The sequence below is a fragment of the Mytilus galloprovincialis genome, chromosome 12, assembly GCF_965363235.1.
Source record: "Mytilus galloprovincialis chromosome 12, xbMytGall1.hap1.1, whole genome shotgun sequence".
NCBI classification, from domain to species: domain Eukaryota; kingdom Metazoa; phylum Mollusca; class Bivalvia; order Mytilida; family Mytilidae; genus Mytilus; species Mytilus galloprovincialis.
Window position 1 is genome coordinate 80177322 of NC_134849.1, and position 13666 is coordinate 80190987.

The 13666-nt window shown below is 31.3% G+C and overlaps 1 protein-coding gene across 4 annotated transcripts in view; it reads right to left on the reverse strand.

Moving 5' to 3' along the window:
* Positions 1 to 13666, reverse strand: part of LOC143054970 (ciliary microtubule inner protein 5-like) — a 25805-nt gene continuing 12139 nt past the window's right edge. Inside the window, exons 1-5 of one of the 4 annotated variants that reach the window (XM_076228066.1) lie at positions 10492 to 10640; positions 7510 to 7674; positions 5092 to 5131; positions 3461 to 3481; positions 1 to 2233 (exon numbers count right to left, since the gene is read on the reverse strand). In XM_076228066.1, the coding sequence (XP_076084181.1) occupies positions 2042 to 2233; positions 3461 to 3481; positions 5092 to 5131; positions 7510 to 7674; positions 10492 to 10538 (465 nt within the window). In that variant the 5' untranslated portion in view covers positions 10539 to 10640 and the 3' untranslated portion in view covers positions 1 to 2041. Of the gene's footprint in view, positions 2234 to 3460; positions 3482 to 5091; positions 5132 to 7509; positions 7675 to 10491; positions 10641 to 13666 lie in introns of those variants that run through there. The other 3 variants (XM_076228065.1, XM_076228068.1, XM_076228067.1) reach the window with 3 other exon arrangements.

Below are 13666 nucleotides of genomic sequence, written 5' to 3' on the forward strand. Positions count from 1 at the left end.
TATGTATTAAAAAGATTTTAATATATTAAAATATTTGTAAAAGTTAATAAGTGACAGAAACTTGTACAACAAATATAATAAAAAACTATAACAGTATAAATCATCATCACAGAACTTTTTATATAACTGCACAATTTGATACTTTTATCATAGAGTGTTTGAAACTACTGTACACACATACATGTTAGCAAACGTTTTAATATATTGATAACAATAATATGAAGGTAGATTCAAATATGTCTTTTAAATTATTTGTTTTTTGTATTTTTTACATGCATTTAAAATTCGAAATTATTACTTTTTTTTTATTATTGCAAATGGTTATGGTGTTGCAAACAACCTTACTACGAAAATATCAAAATAAATGTACTGATGAAAACTTCCAATTTCATAGCATAAAAGTGAACTAAGGTACAATGGTATGCATCTTCGTATATACTGCAATACTTGTAGTGTAAGCTTTTTTACTATAAAGCTTTAGTTTCACACAGAGGCACTATTCATAACTTTGGTATAATATACAAAATACTGCAGAGTTTACATTTACACAACAAGGACATAATATATAAATAAGGAGACATACTCTATTAGACAGAATCTTAATATAGTCGTTTTAATTCAGAACTTTTTCTGCAAAGACAAGGACATAATAAAAATATATAGAGACCCACATTATTGGGACGGACTCTTAATAAAGTCATTTTAATATTCAGAACTGTTTTCTGTTCTGCATTGAAAACAAGGACATAATATAGATAAACAAGGACACATACTCTATTATTGGACGAAAACGTATGGTTAGTCGATATGAATATAAACTTTTGTTGTGTTATAGGATGGAGAATAATCACACATTACATTTACATAAGTTGATTGACAAATAACAGTCATTTTCAAACTGATATATAAAACAATCTGATTACAAACAATGGCTGTAAATTCTTCTATGCAAATTTTAAAATAATTTAGTATGGGTCAATTGTTCGTTATCTTTGTATGTTAAATACAAACGTATCAGATATTAAAATTGTTGTTTCTGTTAATGATACAGTATTATAAATAAATTTTGTGGATTGACTGTCTTCTGATTGGTTTAGATTATTAGTTTTATTTTCAACGTTGCCAATTTTAGTGGCGACACGCCCACTCTGCCGTTGTGTTTTCATACGCCAACATGTGTGAACGTTGTTATTGACAAGATAAATAATGTAAAAAGATCTTCGAGCCTTATTTTCGATAGAAATTTATTTATAATGAATGGCAATAATTTATTTTTATTTTATTGAACCATAAAACTAATTTTTGACTCTTCACATTTTACATAATCCGCTTCGCGGATTATTCAATGTGAAGAGTCGAAAATTAGTTTTATGGTTCAATACATTCAAAATAAATAATAGCCATTCATTAAACACTTGGCACTTTAAGATTTATAAACCTGACAATGTTTTTGTAGAAAACTAATATTGTATAAAATAAAGAGCAGTTAGAATAATATATATGTGGATTTTTTAATAACTTCACTGTATGAACTTACTAAGGAGGATAATTCAATTTCAATGACAATTTCATTAAATGCTGCAGGGTGTTAGTTCCCTTTACTCTCGAATGGAAGGCTATTATTTTTTCCTCTGGGTATAAACCACATAATTACTTGAAGATGTGCCCGGAAGCTAAATGGATCAACCATGCAGGACTTTTTTTTTTACAAAAATTCAAACATAAAAAAAATATATATGAATACTCAGACATGAATACTTAACCTTTAAAAAACGTATTTTCAAGATATTCAAATCAAATATGTTCTTCCCTACAAGCATAATCAAAATTTTGTTTAAATAGTGTCAATCCATGTCTGATTAATTATAAAATTCATATTTCAATTACATAAATCTACCTTTTGAAAAATATATTCTAAAATAGCCCTGTTTGTCGGGTCAGCACAATCAAATTTTATAATAAATGACCCTGATTTTAGACAAAAATAAACAAAAATAAATGATACAAAAACGATTAACTGTAGTATCTCTAGTGTCTATCTTTAGTAGCATACTAATTCTTTTCCTAACTTCCGCCTTCGTTTTTCGGCGTAGAATTTGTATTCTAGGTTCTGCATCTGTCTGCCTACATCTGTGTTGACTCTTGACCCATAGTTTCCCGAGTTGGTGTTTGGCATGTCCGAGGAAAATATACTGGCTTTTTCAGGTAAGGGATCTTTCTCTATCTGGTTGCCCTGGAAACAAAATACAAATATTGCTATCAGTATTTTATATCTCGAGAATTATTAAAGGAAAAGTGAGAAAAAAAATCTCACATGGTGGAATAATTCTTTAGAAATTATTTACATTCAAATAGTTATCAAAGGTATCAGGATTATAATTTAATACACCAGAAGCGTGTTTCGTCTACATAAGACTCATCAGTGACAAGTAAAACCTTGAAAAGCATTGAGGACCAAAAATTCCAAAAGTCAAAATTTCAAACCTGAAACTCTAACTTATACAACATATGATTAGCTTGAAAATAAGAATAAATCAATCATTTTTTTACATAATTACCAGTTTTAATCCACCATTTTCTACATTAGAAAATGTCTGTACCAAGTCAGGAATATGACAGTTGTTATCCATTCGTTTGATGTGTTTGGACTTTTGATTTTGCCTTTTGATTTTTGATTTTCCTTTTTGAATTTTCCTCGGAGTTCAGTATTTTAGTGTTTTTACTTTTTATTCATAATTAATTTCAATTTTAGAACTAATGATTTCCCTAGGATTCTGAACAATTCTCGTACTTGTAAATTAAGTTTTTATAAATTATTTTATGATTGGAATTTGACCACTTGATGATCCAAAAATTTCAATTTGTTTACTAACTTGGACTTCCAATTATGATAAGAAACGTTAACATTCTAAATACTGCACACATGCATATGATAATTTTGTTTGAAATTTTCAAAAATCAACATAATTTATTCTATGCCCCCTTCCTAATTTAAACGTAATCAAATAATCATTGCCTTTATTCTAATGTAACTAGTTATTTTCAATCCACCTTATAACAAGCTAGGGCAGATTCAGAGGGATGGATGCTCTCCTTAAAAAATGAGGAAACATATCGTATTTCAGAAATTAAAAAAAATATGAGTCATGCATCAACGTGACCTCAAATCTTGGGTCGGTATCTGTAAGCAGTTTAGGCACATATTTGAACACCCTATAAGCGTACCTGGGATTTTTCTACTTATATTGACCAATAATAAAAATTGAAAAAAATGTAACCAATATTTTGTTATCTCACTCCAAACAAAACTGCACAAAAACATATCTTTGAAAAAAATTTATATTCGGACATGTATTAGTCTTTTAAAAACCACAAAACAAACTCTGCATGAAAAGTCTTGTAAAACTTGTTAGATATAAATTCATCCTGTGATTAGAATTAAAGTGAACATATAATTTACCATTGTAATGCCACCATCACCCTGTAAATGTAATCAAACTAGTCGTAATATGGTTTGCGTCCATTTCATATCCTTGTCTTTAATTTTTGCTAATGTTGTCTTTCATTTTTGCTATTGTGCTTTGACTTCATATGCCTTTTGGTGTTTCTTTTATACATAAGACGTGGCTCTGTACTTATGCATCACACGATTGTGTCATTGTACTATGGTAAATTTATATTTTCTTGTGTTTAATATTTGCTAGTATGCTTTGTCTATAATGCTATTTTGTGCTTCTTTGTTACATATTTGTTTGTTTTTATAACGATTTAGAAGATAACATAATGTTGACTGATGTACCCCTAATTTTGAATATATACCTATTATATCTGTTTGTTTTGTTCACACATCGTTGTCAACATACTGGAACAGTATACGACTGTCATACAAGTGAGAGGTTTAGCTAGCTTTAAAACGAGATTCAATTCAACATTTTCTACATAAGAAAATGCAGGTACCAAGTCAGGAATATGGCAGTTGTTTTCCATTTGGTTGAGGTGTTTTGGCTTTTGATTTTGCTTTTGCTTTTTGGGAATCTTCCTCGGAGTTCAGTATTTTTTTTATTTTACAATTTAGGGATATGAACATGTATAAATATGGATTATCTCCCTTTGATGGATAGAAAACCGTTGTTATATTGGTATACCCATAGCTTTGTAGGATTGTCTGAAGGTTTATCAAAGTTACTGATGTCCAAATAAACAGCTGCGCCATGAGCGCATGATAGTCCTTAGTCTGGCGTGTGAAGTTTTATGCAATAATCATAAATAGTTTCTTGGATACGGCGCGACATGTGAAACCCCCCCCCCCCTTTTATTACAAAAAACTCAATGATTGATAAGTGTGTAAAGTTTAAAGCAATAAGCATAAATAGTTTTTGAGATACGGTGCGACATGTGAAACCCCCCGTTTTAGTTACAAAGTCAAATTTTGAAGGGCGTATAAAATCTAAGACTGTAAATTTCAACTGCAACAAAGTAATTTCACATTTTCCTCTTGTTACGTATTTTTGATCATAAACTTCTATCTTAATAACATAACATGAAGGTTTTACAACGTTGCTGATATTAAAAAGTGTGAACACAAATGTATGGGACATTGAAGGAATATAAAATCGTTATGTCCGGCTTACGGAACTTTCGTCCCAGACTTAACAATAAAAGGAGATGGGGAAATATGTCAACTCAAAACACCAACTGAGGGATATATGTTTATGTTTGAGAAGGATCAAATATTACTATTAAATAAAATTGAAAATGGAAATTTGGGAATGTGTCAAAGAGACATCAACCCGACTAAGAACAGACAACAGCAGTAGTTTATATATTAAAACATTGTGTATCGTTGTTAACCGTCCAGTGGGAAATATTTCTTGCATGTTCAAAACAATCCGACTTTTTTTTAGAGTCTACTCTGGATTACTCATATGGTCCGTTATAAGCATTTGAGCAATGAACTGTGCATATTACATAGGTTTATAATTATAAATGAATATACAGATTTATAATATAAAGAATACTTATAAAGCATTGATCAGCTGATCCGATAAACACTTAAAATGAAACGAAATAATGTTAAAAATATATGTTTACCTTCGAGTCAAAATCTGTTAAGAAACCCCAGTCACTTGACCTGTAAAATATAAGAAAAAATAATAAGATTTTATTGAGTAAAAAGAGCAAAGACGATTGGTTCACCCTGTTAACTTGACATTATAAAACACTATTCAACATGAATCATAGTAATATGTTTTGGAGTTTAGTATGACGTCCATTTTCACTAAACTAGAACACGTTTGTTTTAAAAGGGGTCAGTCGAAGCCGACCTCCGAGTGCGGAATTTTCTCGCTGCATTGAAGATTGGTGGCCTCTAGTTGTTTAATGCTATATGGTCGGTTTGCAGTCTCTTTGGCACATTCGCAATTTCCATTATCAATTTTACATACAAAGGGTCACGCTGTATTATATATGTTATATCTATTTTTACATCCGAACAGTCTGGTAAGGAGAGTTCCCTATTTTCTTTGTGAGGCCCATATAAGGCCCTTTACAATGTAAAAGAAATCGGCCCATTTTCAACACACCCTTGTTTTCATAATGCGGACTTTCATCTCGAGGTATATAAGGAAAATTACACAATATGGAACAATACTTTGATTTATATATAAAATCAATGTTTCCAGTTTAAATGAAAATCATTTTCGATATGAATATTAAAATTAAATGTCAGTCTATTGACAACCACTTTAATTATGTATAAATGTCTGAGTACCTATATAACATTAAAGTCTTTGTAATGCCATATACCATGTTTATAGTGGTATTTGTAATATGTATAACGGCCATGTTCATTGATTACGTCTGAACTCAAGCTATGTAATACAAATAAACATTTACAAAATCGATTTCTCCAACTTATCAAATGAACGTGAAAACAAGGAAATGCATGGCAGAATTCACAAACACAAAGATATATTTTTTTGTATTGATTTTTAAATAAAAAATTCCTTCGTTTGATGATTACCAGTTTTATTACGCTTTATCTTTAAACTGGTGAGACATCAATAGCTTAAAGCTAAAACAATCCTGGAATAGTTATTTTAGTTTCGTGTTCAAAATGCACTTGGAGAAAGAACTCTTTAAGTTTTTTTTTTTTGTTTTTTTTTGTCTTTGTCGGAATTAACAACAACGCTTCTATATGATAGAGCTCGTGCAGTATTATTATAGTAAAGCATGGTTTTGCTTCCGAAGTTGGGACTGTATCCACCAGGGGTTTGAACGCAGGACCCTGAGCAAGCAATGTGACTGCTCCCCAGTGGCAGATAATATTTCTACCAGTGGACACCAGAAGATTCGTCGTCTTCATGTAATCTTAACGTGCGTAGGTTACAAGATTGCTGTCTTCACCCGCTTTATTGTAATAATGCCGTTAGAGTCGTCTATCTGATAGAAGCGTTGTCGTTCCTGACAAATTCTTAAAAAAGTTTGAGAGTTTTGTCTCCAAGTACGTTTTTTTATTGTTTTTTATAAGTTGTAAATGAAAATTAAAATATGTTCATGAGCCCATGCAATGCCAAAATAAAGACCTGAATCAACATATTGTTGAACCTTGAATGTATATATGTGTGTATATTTTCTTTTATTATAACAATAATATTGAGTTGGTTTTAATTTACTGATATCAAAATCAATATTCATATCCATTAAAACAAAATACAACTATTCAATTAGTGTTGAATTGGTAACTTTTCAGAAAAATTGTATCTAGGGGAAAGATAACTTTACCCGGGTCGTATCTTAATTTACGGGTTTGGTAAACGACATCACCATGAAATTAAGATTCCTCACTACAAAAGAGGATGATAGTAAACTTCACTATCGGCAAATTGCAAAGACAATTCCATCTTTTACAGTGGGGAGGATTCAGGGGGTTGGACGCCCCCCCCCCTTGTGTTTTTTTGGACGATCAATGCATTTGAATGGGGACATATAGTTGGAACCCCCCTTAATCATGGGTTGGGACCCCCTCTTTTTAAAATGGCTGGATCCGCCCCTGTTTTATTTCAATTTGATTATGCATACGGTTCACCAACTAACAAAATATCTAAAACTGATTCCTTTCAAATAGAATTAAATTTCGATTGTTCTAAATAAATAAATATATCTCGCACATTCCCGAAACCTCCGGCACCGGAATCTTTCCCGTACTATAGGAATGAGAAAAAGAACAACAAATTATCTCAAAACTTATTTGGTGGGGTTGCTTATTCTTTAGTTTTCTATGTTGTGTCATGTGTACTATTGTTTGTCTTTTTAATTTTTAGCCATGGCGTTGGACATCAGTTTATTTTCGATTTACGAGTTTGACTGTCACTCTGGTATCCTTCGTTCCTCTTTTATTCTTTTCTAATAGAAATATATTCCGATTGTTCTAAATAAATAAATACATTCCCAAATACTAAGTAACGATATTAAGAAACAAAGTAAAAATAGATTGTAAAAGAAACCTACCAGTTTTTAAGACATCTTCTTTCTCCGGTGACAGATTCTTTCCAGATCGTATCTTGTTTGACGGCATCACATTGGACATAATCTCCTTCTTGTCTTTTCTTGTCGGCTGATACTTGTGTGGCCTGGTCTCTTCTGTCAGACGGGACACAGTTCTCGTGGTAGGCACTGCGACGAGAAACAAACAATCTTGAAGTTAATTTGTGCTTAGAATAAATCATAACCTAAATAACCCTCCCCAACCCTCATGACGTTTCCTAGGACTCACTTGTTCTATGCCGACGTCTATGACGTTTTGGACACACACACACGTGGGTCGCATAAATAAACGTTATCTAGAGTGACTTATGCGTCCTCATTCTGCATTTCTGAGGGCCCTCATGGGGATTTTGATTATGTGATTACTTGGCCGTTTTTTTAATGATTATTTGATTATTAAGCCAAATATTTCATGATTATTTGATTACCTAGGACTGTATTTTTAGTTTATGATTATTTGATTACTAAAGATAAGCAAATATTTAATGATTATGTGATTATATTGGCAAAAAAATGGTGATAATGTGATTACTAGGACCCCCCCCCCCCCCATGAGGGGCCTCATTTCTCTCCGTAAATATCTATTCTTTGTATCTTCAGCCATGTAATAATGCACATAGTCAAAAACTCCATGATTTAATAGGCTCACATATAGGGTTGGAAATTTCAAAACAGGCAGTGACTTAAAAATCATCTATTTATTACACTTTAACTTTGATGCGTCCCATACAAATATCATATTTGGAAAGATATAAACAAGTCTAAATTGAAAACAACGTTCAAATCTATGATTGTTTTGGATAACAACCGCAATTTATAGACGTGTGCATGCAAAATAAATTGCTTGGTAGAGCGGTCTGAATACAGCACTAACAACATTTTCCAAAAGACAAAAAAAGTGAAAAAGAATATTTTTACAATACACATTTGACTAGCAAGTCGAACAACCAATGTTCTCAAACCCTTCTGATTGTCATTGGCGATTGCCAAATAAACGGATCACCAGAGGTAACAAAATATATCTTATTCTTAATTTAATACCAGACAGAAAACCAAAAAAATGCCTAAAATATGGTATACCGCAAACATGAGGTGCAAAATGTGTAAACCATCTTCAGTAATGTTAGGAATCGAAACGGTATTTGAAAGGTCACATAATTTACCTCAATTAACGATAGACTCTTAAATTTTTGAAAGAGTCGAAATATGGTGAATGGATATTATAAACCCGACGTCAATTATAATACAAGCCCAAACGAAAAAAAAAATAAACAAGTCTGAAATGAAAACAACGTTCAAACCGATCATACTTGAAAAGTGTATATTTTTATACGCAAATAATTATTCATTCATTTATAAATTCAATTGCTTTAAAATAGGTTCATACATATCGGAAAGAATTTCGCGTATCAAATTTAAACTTTCTAATGATATTCACGCAATTTAAATGCATTTAGTATTATCATTTCAAAAACAGTTAGAGAATAAAACCTTTTAAAGGATTAATTCTTATCTGGTTTCCCGTTTAAAGAATCAATTTCAAGGTAACAGTCAATAATTTCTTAGGCCCAGGTTGAAGAAAAAATGTATGACAAATTAGTAACCAAACTATGACCTCCCGTGTTAGTACTGGAAAATGACACAGACATATCGACTTTTGCATCGGGGTCCTCTATTTCATGACAATTTGGATTGGATTTTTTTTTTGGGGGGGGGGGTCCTTCATTCCAGACTTTTTTTCTAATTTAATTTACTTTTTTTCTTTACTCTTTTTCTTTATTCTTTTTACATTTTGCTCATTATTCTCTATTCTGTATATTTTAGCAACTAATTATCTACTATTCTTTAATTCTTTATCAATTTTATCTCTATTCATTTTATTGTTTATATTATGTGAACCCATATCCACACCATCTGTCGTATACATGTAATGTATATTGATTTAAAAGATTCAAATGAGGGAAAATGTCTACAACTCGAAAGAACAGTTTGTTTATTTTTCTATTTTTTTCTATTTCCTATTTTTGAAAATTACTAAAATACTTTGAAATAGTTATTATTATAGATAATGCACTAGTATACCCAAATGGGGCTGATAAAATCTGAGGATAAAATACATGATAATAGTGAAAGTGAATTAAGTGACTTGACTCTTGATCCTGACTGTACGACTAGATCAAGAGTACACTAATAAGCTACTTTAATTGTTATGGGTCACTACAATAATGTTATCTAACTTGTGACTTTATTTGCTAAATACGTCCCAAAGCCATACACAAATTGTATACAACTAACCTAATATTGAATTTACACGGTTTCAAAGAGGACGCTTTTAACCAATCATATTCCTAGAAATGTATAGGAGGTAAGATAAATATATATATCTACCCATAATAAAAACGAATACACACATAATATACACTTTGTATGGGAACTTTTAGGAGACTGTTGTAGACCTCTTTTAGAAATTCAATGGTCACCTTTATATGTCATAAAAGTTAAAGTTGATAATGTTATATTTGTTTAATTTGTAAGCAAACAAAAGAGACTTATGCAATGTATTTTGTTTTTTAATTGGCGGATCTAGAACTTTTCATAAAGGGGGGGGGGGTGGGGTGGATGGGGGCTGATTGACCTAAGGGGCGACCCGCTTTAGTCAGTTTTCAGTGATTCCTGCTAGTATACTCAACCAAATTTTTCCAACAAAAAGGGGGGGGGGCGGGCCCCCTGGATCCGCCTATGTACCTTTTAATCTATTAATCGTAATTACAACAAAAAAATGAAAAATTATAGAAACAAAACCAAAATCATCTTAATCTAGAAATTTTCTTATTATATAATAGAATTTTAAATTTATAAAGGCATTTAATAAGGATTACCAGATTAAAAGATCACGTTTAAATTGACAATTAATATACTAAATATAAATTAATAATATTGTCTTACGTTTTAGGATAGAAAGAGAATAAGATTCCACTATACTGACGAGCCATGGGTAATGTGTAAAATGTCGTTGTTTTGTTTACGTTATCAACGACGATGTCATCCGGATCATACAGCGGAGAGATGATTGTGATCGGGGAAATTCATTACCTTTAAATGGGTCCGTATTGATTGAATATAACGACAGATTATATGATAAACTTGTTTGATGGGGAAAATTTACTTCGATCGATTATTGGAGAGTTGTCTCTTGTGGAGAGTTGTCTCATTGACAATCATACCACATCTTCTTTTTTACATTGGTGGATCGAAAGGTTCTAATTAGCTAAAATTATTGATTGCTTGTTTTTTAACGTCCAGTGGCAAATATTTCAAGATTCAGAAACTTGACTAACGAACATATGACTTGATTATTAATAAACCGAAATATTCTAACTGGCTAAAATGATGGCTTGTTTTAAGAATGTCCAGTGGCAAATATTCCAAGAATAAGAACCTTGACTAACGAACTCATGGCTTGTTATAGGGGAGAGCGAGAAAAGGGGGCCTTTGAACTAATATATCCTCAACATAGAGCATAATACAGCATGTCACACCAATCAGCAACACGCATATAAAAAATGTTCATGGTGCAGATATCAGCTAGCGTGAATAATGAAAGATAAAAAAAAAAGCGAAAGATTCTAATAGGCCAAAATGATGGTTTGTAATAATAAAGTACAGTGGCAAATATTTCAAGAATAAGAAATTTGACTGGCGTATGCAGGAGGACTTGTTATAGGGGGAGAGAGAAAAAGTGGGTCATTGATCTAAATATATCGTCAATATAGAGCATAATACAGCCTGTCACATCAATCAGCAACACACATATGAAAAATATTCATAGTGCAGATATCAGCTAGCGTGAATACTGTAATGAAAAAAACGAAAGATTCAAATAGGCCAAAACGATGGTTTGTTATCATAAATTTTGAATTATTATTTTATGTTTCTTTAATCACTCTGTAATGTTTATGTCATGTTGTAATTAATGTTATGCTCTTAATGGGCCCTTTAATTTGGAAAATAAAAATATTGTATTGTATTGTATTGTATTGTATTGTATAAAGTCCAGTGATAATTATTTCAAGAATAAGAAACTTGACTAGCGGGCTCAGGACTTGTTATAGGGAGGGGGTAGAGAAAAAAGGAAAGAAGGAGGATTCATTGAAATAAATATAGCAGGTATCGTCAAAAATAGAGCACAGTACAACATGTTAGATCAATCACCAGAGAAGCAAGAAACAAAACAAAATCGTCAAATCATCGAAGAACAAATCATTTTCACTAAATCAGGTCAAATAGAAAAAAGATGTGTGTTTCCTATTACCCTACCCTCTCTATTTGTTAAGCTAAAAAAATCGCCTATACAGGACAGGACAGACGTACTTTAACTTTTGTCTGCATCGTCCCTGGTTCAAAATTTCCTGTAAACTTTTTGACTTCTCACCGGCTTCATGTGAAAACTTGATTTATTGTACATATTAAGTGATTTTATACGAAATTAATGGTATAATATTGACAACATTTAAATACAGGTAAAGACACCACCTGGTGGGTGAAGGGAGATTTGTTATTTATAACATTTAAATTAAATTGATTTTAAATCTTTCTGTGAAGTGACACTTGTAAAGTGATTGAAAAGGTGTATTCTACAGTAGTTATATAATTTGTTTTATTTTATATTATATATATATATATAATTACAGTTGAAGAGCTTTCAATTGATTGGGTTCGTGAAAAGAGAGAAATAAGTAAATAGAAAAAAACAAATATGATTTAGTTCTGTTTCAGGACGATAAACCACAAAGGCAACAGCTACGGATTCAGGTAAAGAAGCGCCCAGTCCCTCTTTTTGAATAATAAAAAATAATGATAATTTCTGCCCTTTATTGAACATAGTTTCCTGTCCTTCATATTGGATGAGTTGAAAGCGTCTGAATGAAAGGGTTATACATAATAATCTTTAAGTTACCTCGAGATTTATAATTTGAATAAAAAAACTTCAGCATGAAAAATAAATGAATTTATGAGAGGACAAACACTGACTTCTAAATAACTTGATTATGGATTGCAAATTATTCTCTCAACAACTAAATCATCATTTGAAAATGATTCTCTCTATAACTCGATCGTGAATTACAAAATAATCTCGGAATAACTGCCTGAATCTTGAATTACAAACTCAAACTCTCGATAACTACATTGTGAATAAGAAATTTGAATCTCGATAATTACATTGTGAATCATAAATTCATCTCTCGATAACTACATCGTGAATCTAAATTAATCCCGCAATAACTAAACGGTGAATTATATATTTGACTGTCAATAACTTCATCTTGAATAAGAATTTTTTTCTCTCGATAATTACAAATTCGTGAATCACTAATTAATCGCTCGATAACTAAACTGTGAATCTTAAATACATATATGTCGATAACTGACCCAATGACTAAAACATCATTCTTTATAACTTAAGTGCCAATCACAAATCATTCTCAATAACTTAAGTGCGAATCACAAATCATTCTCAATAACTTCGAATCACTTATCATTCTCAATAACTTCGAATCACTTATCATTCTCAATAACTTCGAATCACAAATCATTCTCAATAACTTCGAATCACAAATCATTCTCAATAACTTCGAATCACAAATCATTCTCAATAACTTAGAATCGCAATAATCATTCTCAATAACTTCGAATCGCAAATCATTCTCAATAACTTTAAGTTCGAATCGCAAATCATTCTCAATAACTTCGAATCACAAATCATTCTCAATAACTTCGAATCGCAAATCATTCTCAATAACTTTAAGTCCGAATCACAAATCATTCTCAATAACTCCGAATCACAAATCATTCTCAATAACTCCGAATCACAAATCATTCTCAATAACATAAGTGCGATTCACAAATCATTCTCAAATAACATAAGTGCGAACCACAAATCAATCTCAATAACTCCGAATTACAAATCATTCTTTGTAGCCATAAAACAATTTATCTTTAGTTTTTCCTTACGTTTTCGAGTAGCAGTTGGAAGAAAAACTTCGAACAGACTTTGCAGTCATTTTTACAATTTACTTTTAGTTTTTACTTACTTTTTAGTATAGCAGTCCTTAGAAAGTCC